Below are 16,677 nucleotides of genomic sequence, written 5' to 3'. Positions count from 1 at the left end.
GAGAGCAGAAGAGGAAAGTAGAACCATACTACAATCTTTATTTCTTGATAGAAGAAATAGAGCTGCTGATTAAATTTAGACTTGATAGAAGAATATCAATTTAAATATTTGTATGAAAAATTTAAGAATAACTACTAAAAAAAAAAAAATGAGGTGCCAGAGAGCTCCCTTGCCCCTTACACCCTGTGAGGAGACCAAGAGATGGCGCTGGTTATGAACCAGGAAGAGGGCTCTCACCAGAACCCAGCCATGCTGGCGCCTTGATCTTGGACTACCCAACCTCCAGAACTGTGAGCAATAAATATCTGTTGTTTACAAGCTTAAAAAATTAAAAAATAATAAGAGTTATATACTTTACATCATGGTAAGATCTTGGTATTTAAATACGGTGTTTATTTTAATTAAATATTAATTAATAAGAATATTTAATTAAGTATTAAATGTGTATTTAAATGTAGTTAATTTAAAAATCAAATTTAAATTTTCCTAAAATAGAAACTTAGACACAGAAGGTAACCATGCCTCAACGAGCTATTTCCCCCTCTTTCCTTCATTCTTTCTTTATTGTTATTTTTCTAGTTTCCCTCACTTCATCCTATGGATTCTTGCTCATAGATTTATCTGTGCTCTTCTTTTTACCTGCTGAATGATTATCCCTCTTCTCTCCTCCCTCCTCTGAAGAAACAAAAGATAAGTGGTGTGAAGCTATTGAGTAGCTAATTACCTACCAAGGGGTCCGATGTCCCCTTTCTGCTCTATGGCATTGCTAAATGACCAGGTGACAACCCTGAATTTGTTTCAGATATCCTAGGTTGGAAAAGGACCTGGTTGCACCGTGCCGTCACATTCCTGGGGTCCGCAGGGAGGAGGAGAACGGCTGGCTGTTCAACCCTTGCCAAGTTCTTTCCTAGGCTTTCCATGTAATCTCTTCTTAGGATCAGGATTTCTAGTGATCATAGCAGATGAATACTATGCCTGCTTGGCAAGGTGATACATGTTGAATTGACTTTCAAATTTGATCTCTTTATTTTGTTTGTTTATTTTTTCAGAAATGACCGTTGTCTAATATGTTAAATATTTTCTCTCTTTTCGTCTTGAGGTTTTAGGGGCCTCAAGCTTTTTACTCAGAAGTTAACTGTTTCTTGCTGTCTCTATATATTTGAACATTGTTGTGTCTACTGCTTTAATAATGGGTTGTTAATTTTTTAATCTCTTGCCTTCACTTACTTTTTATGGAGGGCAGGCTAGGGAAGTTGAGGTATAAAGTGTATAAACTGCATTGATAAGGATGTCAGCCAAAACAGAGATGTGCTCCACCCACATTCCAATATATTCCCTGCAGGGGCTACTCTGTCTGTGTATTAAATTTTCATTGCTAGATGCCATATGCTCCCAGAGCAGTTTTTGAAGCTGTAACCCACTCCAATGGCCAAGGTTGCTCTGATAGTCAGGATTACTGTGACATGGAAGGGCTTCCTAACACAGCTTCTGTCTGCCCAAGGCTGTCCTTGGGCCCTCTCTGTCTATGCTGGTGGGAGGTTATAGACAGACCTTATCAGTGCATGTCACTCTTGCTAGTCAAGTGTCTATCTGTTGATGAAACAAAGAAAATTCCTATTCTTCTTTAGGGTCCAGGTAGGATTTCCTCCTGCTGGCATACAATTTCAAATGTTCTTGTAGATCAATTGATATGAATAATATTCTTCTCACTCTATTTTTTACTTTATAAAGCAAGCTGGGAATTTGGGCCACTGAACTGGAAATGTATAATATCCCCTTATTAAATAGCATGATTATATAATCTTCGAATCTATTTTTTACCTCTATGTAGAGGGAACAGGATACCAGTATTCTGCTCTAATGACTTTTAAGAACAGCTCTGCTCTTCGATTTTTACATGATCCCCAAAGATTTTAACATAGTTTTAGTCCATACTAGTCATGTAGCTTTTCTAATGACTTGACTTTTTTGCTTAAATAGGAAGGTTTAGTGTAGTAATACATTTGGCAAGAGTCATATTCAACTCCCCTAGAGAGTTGAGGCATAGATTATCTTTCCCTTTTTTGTATATTTTAAGGAGAAGTAAATAGAAATAAAATGAGACTTTTTAATGAAGGCACTGCATTGGTAGTGTAAGAAATTTTTCATAATTACTGAGTAGATCTAAGAGATGACAGGGATTTGCTGCTGTGGAATATCAGCCACAATATAATTTTTCATTCGTAGATGGATGTGTATTTTGGACAAATGTCAGCATTAAATTGGACTTAAAAAAATATAAGGGTTTGAAATGGAGCGTCAACGAAAGTATAAAGTTTTTCTCTCAGCGGGTGTTGTTTATTTTAAAAATGAGTCCCTGCACCTATTTCAGAAATTTAAGTTGGCTTAGCCCTTCTAAATTTAGGTGTTGATTCTTGGCAACTTATTTCTTTCAAATTTGCGGCAACATAGTCTGAAGGAAGTAATGGCATTTCCTGATTGGTCAGATATGTTTCTCATTTTCCCCAACTTTTCCTCTTGTTCTGTTCTTACTCTCTTCTTGAATTTGGCTTAAACTTCAGAATGTCTGCAGTTTTTCATTTTCTTAGCTCCTCAGATATATGTAAAAAAGCATGAAAAATAAGAGGCCTGCTTGTGTGACCCCAGGTGACGGGAGTTTCCTATAAGACAGCATGGGGTGGTCAGGAAGTACAGGGAGCCTTTCCAGCAGCCGCCAGGTCACTCCCAGTTCCCCCCATTTCCTGGCATGGAATGTGCAGCGGCCTGGAGGGGACTGAAACAGCTGCTCATCGTTGCTCTACAGGAAGGAGCAGCCCCAGGGTCAGATCCTCATGTTCTCTCAGGAGCGGTCGCCTTCATGTTGCTTTTGGCAGGAGCAGCCACCAGTGTCTGGTCTAGGCGGCGTTAACCACAGCAGCATGGATATATAACGGACGGCATCCCTTAGAATCCCTCCAGTTGTCTAGCACAGATACGAGACTGAAAGCATACACTTAGGAACAATCATTTACCCAGATGCAAACATGGGAAGCACTGAGATTCCAAACAGATCTTGGGATCTTAGTGAACCACATGTATTAACCAAAAAATAAATGAAGTGAAAGCTCAGATAATTGCGTCGGATTTTGGCAGTCTATTTTCATGACCTTTTTGATATGGCTTTATAGCTGCCTCAATCACTTCAAATCTCAAAACTGCCCATTAACAGCAATATTCAGTCAATTCTTACTTAGGATTATTTATAAGAAACCTTGTATATCTGTTGCTCATTGAGAAGAATTTTAATTAATCATACGCTTTGTGACAGAAAATATTTTTAAATTAAAACTTAAAACTATGTATCGAGGGGTCAGCCCGGTGGCGCAAGCGGTTAAGTGCACGCGCTCCGCTGCGGCGGCCCGGGGTTCGCAGGTTCGGATCCCAGGTGTGCACCGACGCACCGCTTGGCAAGCCATGCTGTGGCGGCGTCCCATATAAAGTGGAGGAAGATGGGCACAGATGTTAGTCCAGGGCCAGTCTTCCTCAGCAAAAGGAGGAGGTTTGGCAGATGTTAGCACAGGGCTGATCTCCTCACACACACAAAAAATATATATGTATTGAGTACCTAATACTTGGATAGGCTTTGCAGGGGTACAGAGTTCATTCGTTCCAAAGATCTTTATTAAGCAATACACTGCCGTGGGCTAGGTCCCTGTGATACACTGTCAAATGGTGGATAAAGAGATTTCCCTTAAAGGTGCTTTCTAGTACAGTTGAGGAAAAACACAACCTGCAAATAGAAGATTACAAAATAAGAGCATGTAAGAGGGGGACATTGAAAAGCCATGGGTAGTCAGGGAAAACTTTCTGGAGGAAGTGCCGTGGAACCTGGGGCCAAATGATAAGCAGGAATTTGCCAAATAAAGGATGTTGTTGGTGGTTGGAGCATTGATTCCAGGTAGAGGACACCTCACGTGCAACTACGAAAGAACGGATTGCAAGTGTTCCTCATATTTGGCTAGGATCACGATGTGACCTGTTCCGTGGGCTGGTTTGCTGGAGAGTGTGCATGCTAATGAGTTTAGCCTTTATTCCATGGGGTCCCACTTCCCTGGTTCTCTTCCTACCTCACTTTATCTTTTAGGCTTTCTTACCTCTAACTCACCATTAAATATTGGAATTTCTGAGGGTTCAGTCCTAGATTCTCTTTTTTCTTTGTTCTCCCTTTTCTCTCTTGTCGGACATATCCGTGTCCATGTGTTTGTTTACTATCTATAAGCTTGATGATTCTCAAGTCAACTCTAAACTTAGGATCTTACATTCCTATCACTCACCATTGGATGCTTCCCACTTCAGTTTCCCTGTCTGCTGCTCCTGCCATCCCGGACTCTTTTCAATCCTTAGAACCTGCCAAGCCTTCCTGCCCCAGGGACTTTGCACAGGCTCTGTTCCCTTAGCCTGAAATACTCTTACCATCTCTTTGCCTAGCTCCTGCCCACTTCTCCTTCAGGTCTTGGCTTAAATATCACTTCTTCACGGATATTTTTTGGGCTCCTAACCCCCATTTTATGATTTAGTAACATGCTGCCTTTTTATGCCTTTGTGCTTTGTAATTATTGTTTTTTAATATTGCTTTCCCCACTAGATTTTAAGCTCTTTGAGAGCAACAACCATCTCTGTCCGTTGTTAAAACACTTAGCAAAGGACCTTCACCTTGTGTGGGGTCTTAATAAACACAATGAGCTTCTTGAGCTAGGACAGGCAGGAGCCATTGAAGAAGTTTAGGAGCAGAATGACCTGATTGGTTTGGCTGTTAGAAAGTTTATTCTGCTAGCAGTATGGAGAATGAATTGGAGGGTGTCTGTAGCTGGAAGAAGGGAGATGAGGAGGTGGGTATTACGCACATGTGTGATAAAAACAGAGAATTCAAATGCTCCTTAATCCAGGGGCTCAACGATATTCTCAGGACTCTTTTCATGTCTTGGCATGGCTTACTCCATGTGGGCTCCATTTCCCACAACCTTTCTCTTTGTGAAGAGTACCCACTTCACTCTACATCTGCCCAGGAGAAAAGAGGGCCCACTCTTTGGTATTGTGAACAGATGTCCAGATTGGCTCTGACCAGCTCTACTTAGGTCGTGTACCCATCTCTAAAATAATCACTGTTGCCAGGGGGATTCTGGGTGCTGATTGATCAATCTAGGTAACATCTTCTATCTGGAGCTGAGGCAGTGGTGCATTGGTAAACTGGCTCTAAACATAATTTTTTTTTAAATAAAAGCCTTATTTGTAGCATTTGCCAGTTTCTTTGGTGTATGTACTCCCACCATGGCTGATTTCAAGATGGCTGGCTTGCAAATTCCTGAATGTTTATTTTATTTATTTATTTATTTTTGTGAGGAGATCAGCCCTGTGCTAACATCTTCCAATCCTCCTCTTTTTTGCTGAGGAAGACTGGCCCTGGGCTAACATCTGTGCCCATCTTCCTCCACTTTATATGGGACGCCGCCACAGCATGGCTTGCCAAGCAGTGCGTCGGTGCGCGCCCGGCATCCAAACCGGTGAACCCCGGGCCGCCGCAGCGGAGGGTGGACACTTCACCACTTGTGCCATCGGGCAGGCCCCTGCATGTTTAACAACCAGCTCTTACAAGCTAGTTGCAGCAGTTCCAGCGCACCATCACTGAGCTGCAGATGGAGCTTCCAGAATCACAAAGACTGATGGTGAGGGAGGGAGTGGTGCTCTGCAAGGTGACCGGAATACTGTTAGCAGGAGAGGGGTGGGTGCCTGGTAGCCAGTCCAACAAGTAAGTTTGTACTGTACCACGTAACATATACTTAAGTGTTATGATTTTATTTTACTTAAGAATTTTTATAAGTTCTTATATCATTCCTTGACTAACACTTTTAAGCACCATATAATATTCCATTCTGTGCAAGTATTGTAGTTTACTGTTCTTTTTCTTGCTGAAGATTTAGGTTGATAGAATTATACATAATGCTTTGCTGCACACATCTAAAGCCGTTTTCTACATTTAGGACAGATTTATTGAGATAGTTTGCCTAAGTGAAATTACTGACTCAAAGGAGTGGACCTTTAATGCTTTGGATAAACACTTTCCGATAGGTGTACAAAATAGTTTTACCAATTTATATCACTCCTATCATTGTAAGAGGGCAACTATTTCATTGCACTGTCATTAAGTGTAATTTAAAAAACTGATTGACAGGACAGAATTGCTACATCATTTTACTTTGCATTTGATTGAGTTACTAACAATGTTGAAATGTTTATATTTTTGTAACAGGTGTATTTCTTATATTGAATTTTTTTACCATTTCTCACTTTTGTGTGTGTGTGTGTTGATCTTACTATTGTCAGAGGTATTTATCTTCTTATAATTAATTTAATTAATATATGACATACAATAATTAATAGTGCAAATTCTAACACATAGCACAACTTGATAAATGTTGAAGGGAGTGTCATATATGAAACTCTCTCTAATTCTGTATGATTTAGGATAACATTAGCTACTGTAATAGATAAATACAAATTCACAGTGAGTTGACATAATAAAAGTTTATTTCTTGCTCATGTAGAAATTCCATATGGATGTTCCTAGTTGGGCACCTTCCCTGTGGTCATTCAGGGACAAAGCCTCCTTCTATCCCATGGCTTTCCCCTCTTCTAGGTCTTTGTAGTCACTTACCTTCAGTGGGAGGGTGGTGTAAGAGAACGGAGGACAATATGTGGGAGATTTTTATGAACTAGGCCTGAAAGTCCAACACCTCATGTGCTTGTATTCCCTTGACGAAAACTCAATCCCATGGATATGCCTAACTGCAAAGGAGAAAAGAAAAAGTATTTGGTGAACATCTAGCCAGTCTTTGCCAGAATTTCTATAACCTGAAATAAAGAAGTCTTTTCATAAAGTCTGATTCTGTTTACTGCTTTTACTACTTGTGTATATCTGGGAATAAATCACTCATGTTACCTGGCTTATTTACAGGACTTAAATAAGGAATGGAAAATTTAAAATATTGGTAAGAGATACATAGATTTTTAATAGGCCAGAGAGGTGGGGAAATGACATTGAATGGTCATTGAGTGGCCTCTAGTTTAGACACTGAAGAGAAGAGAGTTTAAGTTGTTGGCAGAGTGACTTTGACTCATGTTACAAACCAGTCTTGGATAGACAACATTCACTCAATGTATAAGAAGATTAGATGTACAAGAAACTGTATGAGGAATTTGTAATCAGCTCAATCAATAAGTTTGATGACTTATTAGAATGATATTTTTAATAGAATATTTTAGCTTATTTTCTTATTTCTACCTACACAGGTAATTAAAGTATACAGTGAAGATGAAACCAGCAGGGCTTTAGAGGTACCCAGTGACATAACTGCCCGAGATGTTTGCCAGCTGTTGATCCTGAAGAATCATTACATTGATGACCACAGCTGGACCCTTTTTGAGCATCTGCCTCACATAGGTCTAGGTAAGGATACAGAATTATAGTCACATCATTGCTTTTCTGTTCCTTATAGTTTTGATCGTATGGCAAAGATTTTCTTCAGGTCTAGAAAAATAGAAGAGAGTTGTAAATAGTCCTTTTCTTTACTCTTTTTATTTTTGGTGTTGGTGGTTGAGAGACAAAGAAAGTAGCACAAAATGGAAATAAGGATAGAAATATTACACATTTACCTTCCCTCTTTGTTTAAATAATGATCTATGGGAATTTGGGAACTAAAACATAGAGTCCAAATTGATGGAAAGGTTAATTTTATCATAATCTTTAGTAGCCCGATGAACATTTTTTGAGAAGTTAATAAAATAAGCTGTCATCTGGACTACTTTTTGAATTGATTGTAGTGCAGACATGGGAAGTATCCACAGTGGTGGTTGTCTATACGGGAGTGTACACCCTAAAGTTTTCTTGAAGAAATACAGTCATGCATTGCTTAACGACAAGGATACGTTCTGAGAAATGTGTCGTTAGGTGATTTTACTGGTTGTGCGAACATCATAGAGTGTACTTAGACAAACCTAGATGGTCTAGCCTACTACAATTCTAGGCTATATGGTACTAATCTTATGGGACCACCATCGTATATTTGTCATCCACCAAAACATTGTTATGTAGCACATGACTGTAAGTAACTCCTTCACATTTTTAAGTTATGAACATAAAAAGTAATCTTCTAAAAATTTTTTTAAATTGGAAATGTATCTCTGTATTGTGAACTATAGAGGGCTTTTTTCCCCAAATCTTTTAATAAGTTATAAAGAATTTTCTTTCTTCTGCTAGAGTGAGACAGGATTTGGCAACAAATTTATCTCCCCTTTTCTTATTTTTACAGATATTAGTGTTAAAAAACATGTTCCCATAGTAAGTAGGTGAGAAGGGAAGGAGTTTGTTTTGGCAATGCCATTCAAGTCTTTGAATTCTGTATTAGTTTCCTGTGGCTGCTGTAACAATTCGGTGGCTCAAAACAACCGAAATTTATTCTCTCACAGTGAAGACCAGAAGTCTGAAATCAGTATCACTGGGTTGAAATCAAGGTATCATCAGGAGTGTGCTTCCTCTGGAGGCTCTAGGAGAGAATTCATTCCTTGCCTCTTCCAGCCTCTGGTGGCTGCTGGCATGCCTTGGCTAATGGCTGCATCACTCTAATCTCTGCCTACATGGTCACATAGTGTTCTCCTCTTCTGTCTGTGTCAAGTCTCCCTCTGCTTCTCTCTTAGAATAGTAGCATTTAGGGCATACCCAGATAATCCAGGATAATCTCCTCATTTCAAGATCCTTAACTCAATCATATCTGCAAATTCTTTTTTTCGTCGTATAAGGTAACATTCACAGGCTCCAGGGATTAAGATGTGGATCTCTTTTGGGGGCTGTTATTTTGCCTACCACAAACTCGTTTGCATTATATGTTAAAAAACTTTTAGTAATAGATCATCAAAATTATTTTAAATAATTTTTCAGTGATAGCTTAACTAGTTCTTTCAATTTGTTTAAAGAATTGAGCATTTTTTACCTAGTCATAGGCGTCATTCACTTTCTCGCATAGCTAGCTACAATATATAAAATTTTGTCTTTGATGCTTAGAGAGTTCACACCGTAGAGCAATATACCAAAGTAAGATTCAGTTCGGGTGAGAGGTTTGTCTTTGTCTTATGAAATGAAATAAAGATGATGTTGGCGGAAAAGTTATGTTCTTAGGAATATTTCTTTTTAAAAGATTCTGGAAAGTGGTTCATTTAAAACTCCCTGAATTCCCTGGATCCTTCAGAAAGTGTTCTTGTACTTCCAATTTGAAGACTACCCTCCTAGGAGGTGTCGGAACCTCAGGGAGAGGACAGAGCGAAGCCTGTGGAAAAGAAGCTTGTGTGCTTCCACAGTCTCCCAGCCCACAACCCCTCGCCCGCAGTGGATAGTTGATGAGCTACAATATTGCCAGCTGGTCTTGACAGCTGAGCATATACCTGCCAAGAAAACCTGAATTCTGAAGGTATGCTGTATGGACCAGTGCGACTTGCTGTCTCACCTTCCTAGGGCCGAAAAAGTTCAACATATTGTCTTCACTGCCGTTTGTACTAATCATGATCGTTAATATCCTAGAAGTCCGATGTTAACTCTTAGTAGATATCTGCCATATTCCAAACTATTTTGTTTACTTATGCTTGTAGGAATATAGCTCTTAATTAATATAATATATAATTACAATATTTTATACTCCTTAATTTTTCTTTTGGAGGGACTTAAAAAATATTTTTTTTTTGGTTATAGTCACTATAATTTATTCCTAGAAAATAGCTTGAAGTTCAGTAATAAAAGTCTGCTCTGTAAATCAAGTAGCAGTGCTCACTGAGACCCTGCCAGTTATATTAAGGAATAAAATGCACAAGTCTTTTAATGTAGAGGCTTAAAATGGAACATTGAGAATTAATTTGAGCAACATACTAAATTTAAACTTTTAGGCATGAAATAGAAAGAGAAGTGTATTTCTCCATTACTGTATTTTCTGGAACCCACTGAAATAAAATCAAAGATGTGAGAATATTGTCTCATGGCTTCATCAACCATGCGTTTGACCAAAGCTTATGAGAAAGAAATTTAGTTCCAGAGCTTTCTTGTGTTCTCTTTCTTTCTTTTTGTTTTCACTCAGATTATATCATTAAATAGCAGAAAAATGTCAGATGTTGACGCTACCCAAAATCTAATGTGTATTAGATTTACTAGCTTCCATCTTTTTGCCTTTTTCTAAATTTTTATTTATATGTTTCTTTTATTTCTGTAAGGATACACTGAAACGTTAGGTGATAATAGCTAATGAATATCCATCTAAGCTCTTGAGGAACAGTTTTCCTTTTCTTTATCTTTTTTTTCTTCCATTTCTTTATCTAACGATATAACGAGCATAACCACTATTGATGTGCTGTGATTTTCCTCAGCATCAAATATAAAACTGATGTGTTTTTGAATTTTATTTGTGTGTGTAGCTTATAAATACTCTTGCAGTATCTATTCAATCTAATAGTGGTATTAACATTTTTTCCATTTGCATATTAAAATGAATGAAAAGAACTAGAGTGGGTTTTTTTTGCCCCTTAAATATGATATGCAGCTGCAAATGCCCTTTGTCAATAGAATGGACCGCTGACACCTTCAGCCGCCTATCTTCTGTCAGTGCTATTGGTATAAAGAACCAAAGGACAAACTATTTGCCAGAACTTTGGTGACCAGCTAGTGAGCTCTGTATATTGTTCAGTAGACATTCTTGACCTTTCTTTGATCAAAATAATGAATTTTCAATGAATAGAATTCTAAAAGAGACGAGATAGTATCTATTATTTTAAAAAATATTTTAATACAAAAATAATTCATCACAGTGTAAATAACTAAGAACTGAAGATGTCAAGAAGTAAACAGTATTATCCATAATTTCACAACACTGAGATAACTTTCGTTAGTTTCTCTGTTTTAACATAATCTCTAATTATACTATGTATTCACTTTTGTAGACTACCTTCTTTTTTTATGTATGTGCACTTAAAAATACATCCTGAATATTTTAGTTATTTTCTTTTCACTTTATGGATTCCACAAAAATTGGGAACTCTCCCTGCCTTTCCCTGCTGCCTTCCTCACACAGTTTAGCAAATATTTATTGAGTATTGTGTACCAAGTCTATTTTGTGTGTAGATCCAGGCGGTACAGGATGAGCACAGGAGACAAAAACGCTGCCCTTGTGAGTTTGCATTCTAGTGGAAAGAGAAAGACAAGAAACATGTGACTAAAATTTGTGATCCCTTAGGTGATGATGTGCTCTGGGGAGAAAAGGAAGGCAGGGAGGAGGGACAGAAAGTGCTGGGGGGGGTGAGAGATACTCTTTCAGTAGAGAGATTGAGAGATCGGGGAAGGTGACCCTGACGGCGTGAGGTTTGCATGGAGACCTGAAGCAAACAGGAGCAGGCCTTGCTGTTAAATGGGAGAATATTATTCTAGACAGAGGGAATACCAAGTGGAATGGCCTGGATGTGGCAATGTGCTTGTGTTTAGGAAGCAGCCAAGAGACCAGCACTTCTGGCGTGGAGTTAGTAAGGTGGGAAGTAATGGGAGAGGACTTCGTAGAGCTACCGCAGAGCCCGCTCACGAGGGGTCTCATAGGCCAGGCAGGGGCTTGACTTTTGCACTGAGTGAGAGAAAAAGTAACTGGAGGTCTTTGAGTCAGAGCAATATGATGTGGTTTAGTTTTAAAAGTATGCTGCTAAGAAGGCCAGAATTCAAGTTTTGACCTTTTGGAGGCTTAGCAACTTTGTTTTGCCTTTACATCAAACTACCTGTGGCTTCCTGGATTGATCCTTGCCCAGCTCTCATTTCTGCTAGTTGTGCACGCACCGCTGTACCATCTTCACGTTATAGTCTGCACGTTTATGAGGTTTAGTGTTTGTAAGATCTGAAGCCTTATTGGAAGAACATTTTGATTTATGGGATAATTGAGAGTCGAGAGTTGTCTGCACTTTAGTTCACTTGAATGACCAAAATAAGCCTAGGAAAGTTTTAGAGACATTCTATTTAGAAACCTTCTATCTATTGTTAATAGATGTGCTACTCTTGTTGCTTCTGATCCATTAAGGCACACCACAAACTACTGAAGTCAGAAGGAGGAGCACTTGACATTCAAAATATGGTAGGTTTATGGAATCTAAAGTCTGTTTTCAGAGTGACATTTTCTATGGCAAAGGAAACTTCAATCTTATTAGTATTTTTGACATGAATGCATATGTGTGATAACTACTGTTAATGTGCATCTTATATGTGCAAAGGCACAGAAAGGTTTTAAGTTAACCCGATAGACGCTCTCATTACTTAGCTTCACAGCAACCTTACAAGGTACATTTTTAAATTTCCATTTTACATATAGGAACACAAAGACTCAGTGATGAGATACCTTGCCCAGAATCAAATACTGCACAAATATAGGTCCTGGAAGATTCTAATGTCTGTGCACTTTCCATTGAACTGAGTTGGTTTCTCCTCACCCCAATAGGTCAGGCAAGTGTTCTTGGGATTCTGTGGTTGGTTTGTCTCTGTCTCACTCTCCATCTCTATCTCTCATGCATGTTATAAGTACACATTTAAATCTTGAACCTTCAAGAATATTTTCAGATAAATCTTCTTTCCCAAGGTGGTATTGAAATTATTGAGATCAAATTGATCCAACCCAATTCACTTTATAGTAGAGCCAGCTATTTACTTTGGCTGAGCAAGAGGATCACGTTAGAAATGACTTGTCCTTGAATTTGTACGCAGCATGAATGCTAATATGATATTTGGAACTTTGAATACAATATCAATATTTCATATCCTCTGCCCATAATTATTAATATACACTGCTGAGAATTTTAATAGGCAGAGTAAATCATTGAAGGCAGCTAAACATCTTGATGTTGTTATGAATCTCTGATTTGCCTGATTTGGGATCATGTTATGATGAGGTTCTAGTTGTACACATAGTTTTATAGACATTGGATTTAACATATCAGTATATCAACAAATATGTCCCCTTCTCATGAACATACCAAGTTTTGTAACTGGTGTGTTTTACTTCACAGCCACTGGATGTCACTGTAGTTCCCCAGATGGAGTCCTCTACTTTCATAATCCTTGTAAGAGGACGGTAGGGGGAAAAACTTCAGTTTTAAGTCCTCTGGTACTTAATGGGATCCGTGTTTGTGTTGCTCCCATTTTGATTCCTGATTGAAGCCGTGGTATGAAGCAGTGGCAATTAACACAATACCTCAAGCGCATACCTATAAACTCCTCAGGAAGAGGAATTAATTGTATTTTGGTGTCATTGCTAGAGACAGCTGAGATTTCCATTGTGAATATCATTGCAGAGTGGCTTTAATAAGCAAAATGAGTGACTGGAGGCTTTTAATGAAACCGTTTTTATGTGTGCAGCTGTAGCCACGTGATCTGTAAGACACAATGCACAGTGGCGGTGAGGGAACACTTCACAGCCGCCTGCTTTGAAGCTGCTCCTTCGCTCTTTTTCTTTTTTATGAAAAGAGGCACAAGTGTTTTTCCTGTTGTGTGGAGCTGACATGTCGTCATACTTTCTGTGCTGTTTGGAACCTACCAGCCGTCAGAGTTGTGACCACCCTCATCACTAGCAGAAAGAATTGTGAAGCCTTTAGGACACGTGGCACTGGGCTTCCTTCTGTACTTAGACTCATGCAGCCGTGACCTGAGCTTTGAGGAGACATGGTGTCCTGGTGGCACGCTAAGTCTGGAGATAGAAACTGTGAAACCAGCAAAGAGTGCTTGTCACTAAATCTGCCTCCTGGTCCAGCTGATGTTTCCTTGTCTGTATTCTCCTAGCGTGAGTCAGACCTCATCATCTCTCTCCTCTGGTATTACATTAGCCTTGCAGCTGGTCCTCTTGCCTCTGGTCATACCAGGGTTATCCATCTGCATGCAGACCTCATTCTCCTTGCATTGGGGCCCAAGGTCTTTTGCAGGGCTTGTAGCACCTGCGACCTGAGCACCCATCGTAACTCCAGCCTTGTGTCTCGCCTCTCCCACCTCTTAGTTTATATAGTAGAGAACTGCCTGGAATTGGCTGCGTACCTTACAGTTTCTACTCCTTGGTTTCCTTGCTCATGCTGTTAAGATTCTCAGGAAGTCCTTTCTCGCCCATCTTTACCTGCCTAACTGCTATGCATCTTCTAAGGCTTACTTGGAATTTTAATTAAAAATGACAATACAGTATAACCACTAGCCATTTTCTAAAAATACCTATGAAAGCAAAGTAAGATGAAAACTCTCAGCTGTCCAAGCTGACTGACAGCTAACCTAGTGCCACAATCTGGGGAGAGGAGAGAGAGAAAAGCAGTTGGAGGCTCCCACGCTCAGCCTTGTGAAGTAGAATCCCCTTTTCCTTGTGAGAGCAGGTAGGGAGACACATCTGCTTCTTCCATATGCCCGGCCCTTGGGCACGGACTTCTGTTGCTCAGAAGCTGTTCCTTGAGATGATCAGGATACTTGCTGGCACTACCCCTTCTCATACATCCGTTAGGAAATTGCAAATCCTGAAAATAACAGAGTGGTGTAGGAAGCAATAGGAGTGATATTGATGAATTGTGTCCTGGGAGGTGATGTTCCCACAAGTACATGCTATGGGTGGGTGTGGGAAACAAGCAAATTTGGACGAGAAATAGATATAAGGCTGTTTAAGCAGGGTTATTTACAATATCAATTAATTGGAAAAGTAAAGCCTAATAGTATAAAATAATAGGAGAATGTTATAAATTACAGTGCATCCATAGGATCTAAGATTATGCAGCTTTTGATCACGTTTTTGGAGTTCTTTTTTTGAAGACTGATGCGGGCAAATGCCATGTTGTAATGATGATTGAATATAAGTATATATTTTTCACAAAATTTAGGAAATGTATGTGTGTGTGAGTGTATATATATATGTTTTTACATATATACAATATTTCCCCAATTTTGTGAAATATATATACACATATACTCATATAGGCCCAGAAACAAAGACAAGAAGGGAATATACTTGATTGATAGGTTTAAAGATGAATTGTGATTGTCAGCTGTGTTTTTCAAATTTCTGTAATGGAACTATAGTATTTTAGTAATCAGAAAAAAATAAATGCAATTTTTAAAACTTTTTAAAAGATTTTTAAAGACTTAGCTCAGACATCTTCCTGAAGCCCCAAGTACCCAGAAATTGGGCCCAGTACCCATCTTCTGCACTGTTGTAACATTTTCTACAACTAAGTTAATAGTGATCATATTATTAAAATTAGACTGTAATTCCATGAAAGCTGGGACTCTGTGTATGCATACATCTTTATAATCCAGGGCCTAGGACAAATAAATGGGTTTTGAACTAAGCTGTACTAAACTGTAAGGTATTTATATCAGACAGTTCAAAGGATGGATTACAAAGTACATAGAAGGAAGAGACTTGGAAAAGAAGCCAAAGAAATCACATGCCACACCCAAATGGAAATGTACTCTGAGTCCTTAAAGGATGCATTGGGTAACTTAGAATTTATGGAAGCTATTTTAAGCTCTTCAGGTATTTACCAGTCAGCTTGAGATAACACATTTGCAAACACTTTGTGGAAAAATGAGGCTTTCTGTGAATACCAATGGTGACCATTGAGTCTGAGTTAATATGAGGACTATTTCGATTTGTTGAAGAACGATCCACAAGGCCTTTACACCCATCAGGCTTGTGTCAAGATTCTCCTAGTATTGCACTTAGGGAGCTGAATCTGGCGGTAGCAATTTTCCGGGGGATCTTGCCAGTGTTAAGTAGTTTCCTTAGGTTAAGGAACCTGTTAGAAATTGAGCCCTGTTTTATTCTTTGCTTCTCCAGTTTTTGGTTTGCTTGGTCAGAGGCTGTTCATTTTTATCTGAAAATAAGATTGACAAAATGTATGTAGTTTCTGCCTAGCGCAGAGAAGTCCAAGGACCATTTGTCTCCTGGAGTTTCCTGTAACAAAGGTATACAGAGAATTGTTTTCTGGGCGAATTAGAGGTAAAAGCCACTTTTGTTTCTTCTCTTATCGAGTGATGAGAAGAGTAGGGACTCAGGTTTCTATTTGAGCCGCACGCTATACTTTCGGTGGATTCAGCAAAGAAATCCAGGCAGGAGGTCACAGGTGAACACTTTCCATTCTGGGAAGATTGAGGTTTTTTAAAAGACTTTGAAGTTAAATCAACAGTTTCAGAAGAAACTTCTTTCTTCTTTTTTTTTTTTTTTTTAAGAAAAAGTTTCAGAAAATTAAATAGAAAATAGAATTGTATGTTATCGTTATTTGGTAATATGGCATTCTGTTACCATCAGACTTCACTTATCTATCAGAAACAAAAATAAAATTTAAAGCAATATGAAGCTTTTGTTTTTGTTTCTAAAAAGCTTTTTTTACTCTTTTGGAGGCTTTCTTTCCTTTTTTCTCCCTTTTGGTTGCTGTTTTGAAGTGATTTAAGAGGGCTTCTCTCCTGTTTTTCCACCTACGCGGGAGTGGTATTTGATCATTGTAATTCACTTTCCAATGCCTGAAAAATACTTCAGATAGTTTTTTAAAATACACTTATATTTGTGAAGTTTAATAATATATTTTAATATAGTATTTTAAATGGATTTATGAAGT

The 16,677-nt window shown here is 38.7% G+C and overlaps 1 protein-coding gene across 3 annotated transcripts in view; it reads left to right on the top strand.

The window, feature by feature from the left end:
- GRB14 (growth factor receptor bound protein 14) overlaps positions 1 to 16,677 on the top strand; it is a 126,431-nt gene that overhangs the window by 75,506 nt on the left and 34,248 nt on the right. For all 3 annotated transcript variants that reach the window (XM_087435307.1, XM_014785889.2, XM_004428255.3), the window contains one exon: positions 7,327 to 7,483. In XM_087435307.1, the coding sequence (XP_087291433.1) occupies positions 7,327 to 7,483 (157 nt within the window). The remainder of the gene's footprint in view (positions 1 to 7,326; positions 7,484 to 16,677) is intronic.

This window comes from Ceratotherium simum, chromosome 9 (genome assembly GCF_057802395.1).
Source record: "Ceratotherium simum simum isolate JZ-2026a chromosome 9, ASM5780239v1, whole genome shotgun sequence".
Lineage (NCBI taxonomy): Eukaryota > Metazoa > Chordata > Mammalia > Perissodactyla > Rhinocerotidae > Ceratotherium > Ceratotherium simum.
The sequence above is the reverse complement of the archived record's forward strand: the minus strand, read 5'-3'. Positions and strand labels throughout refer to the sequence as shown.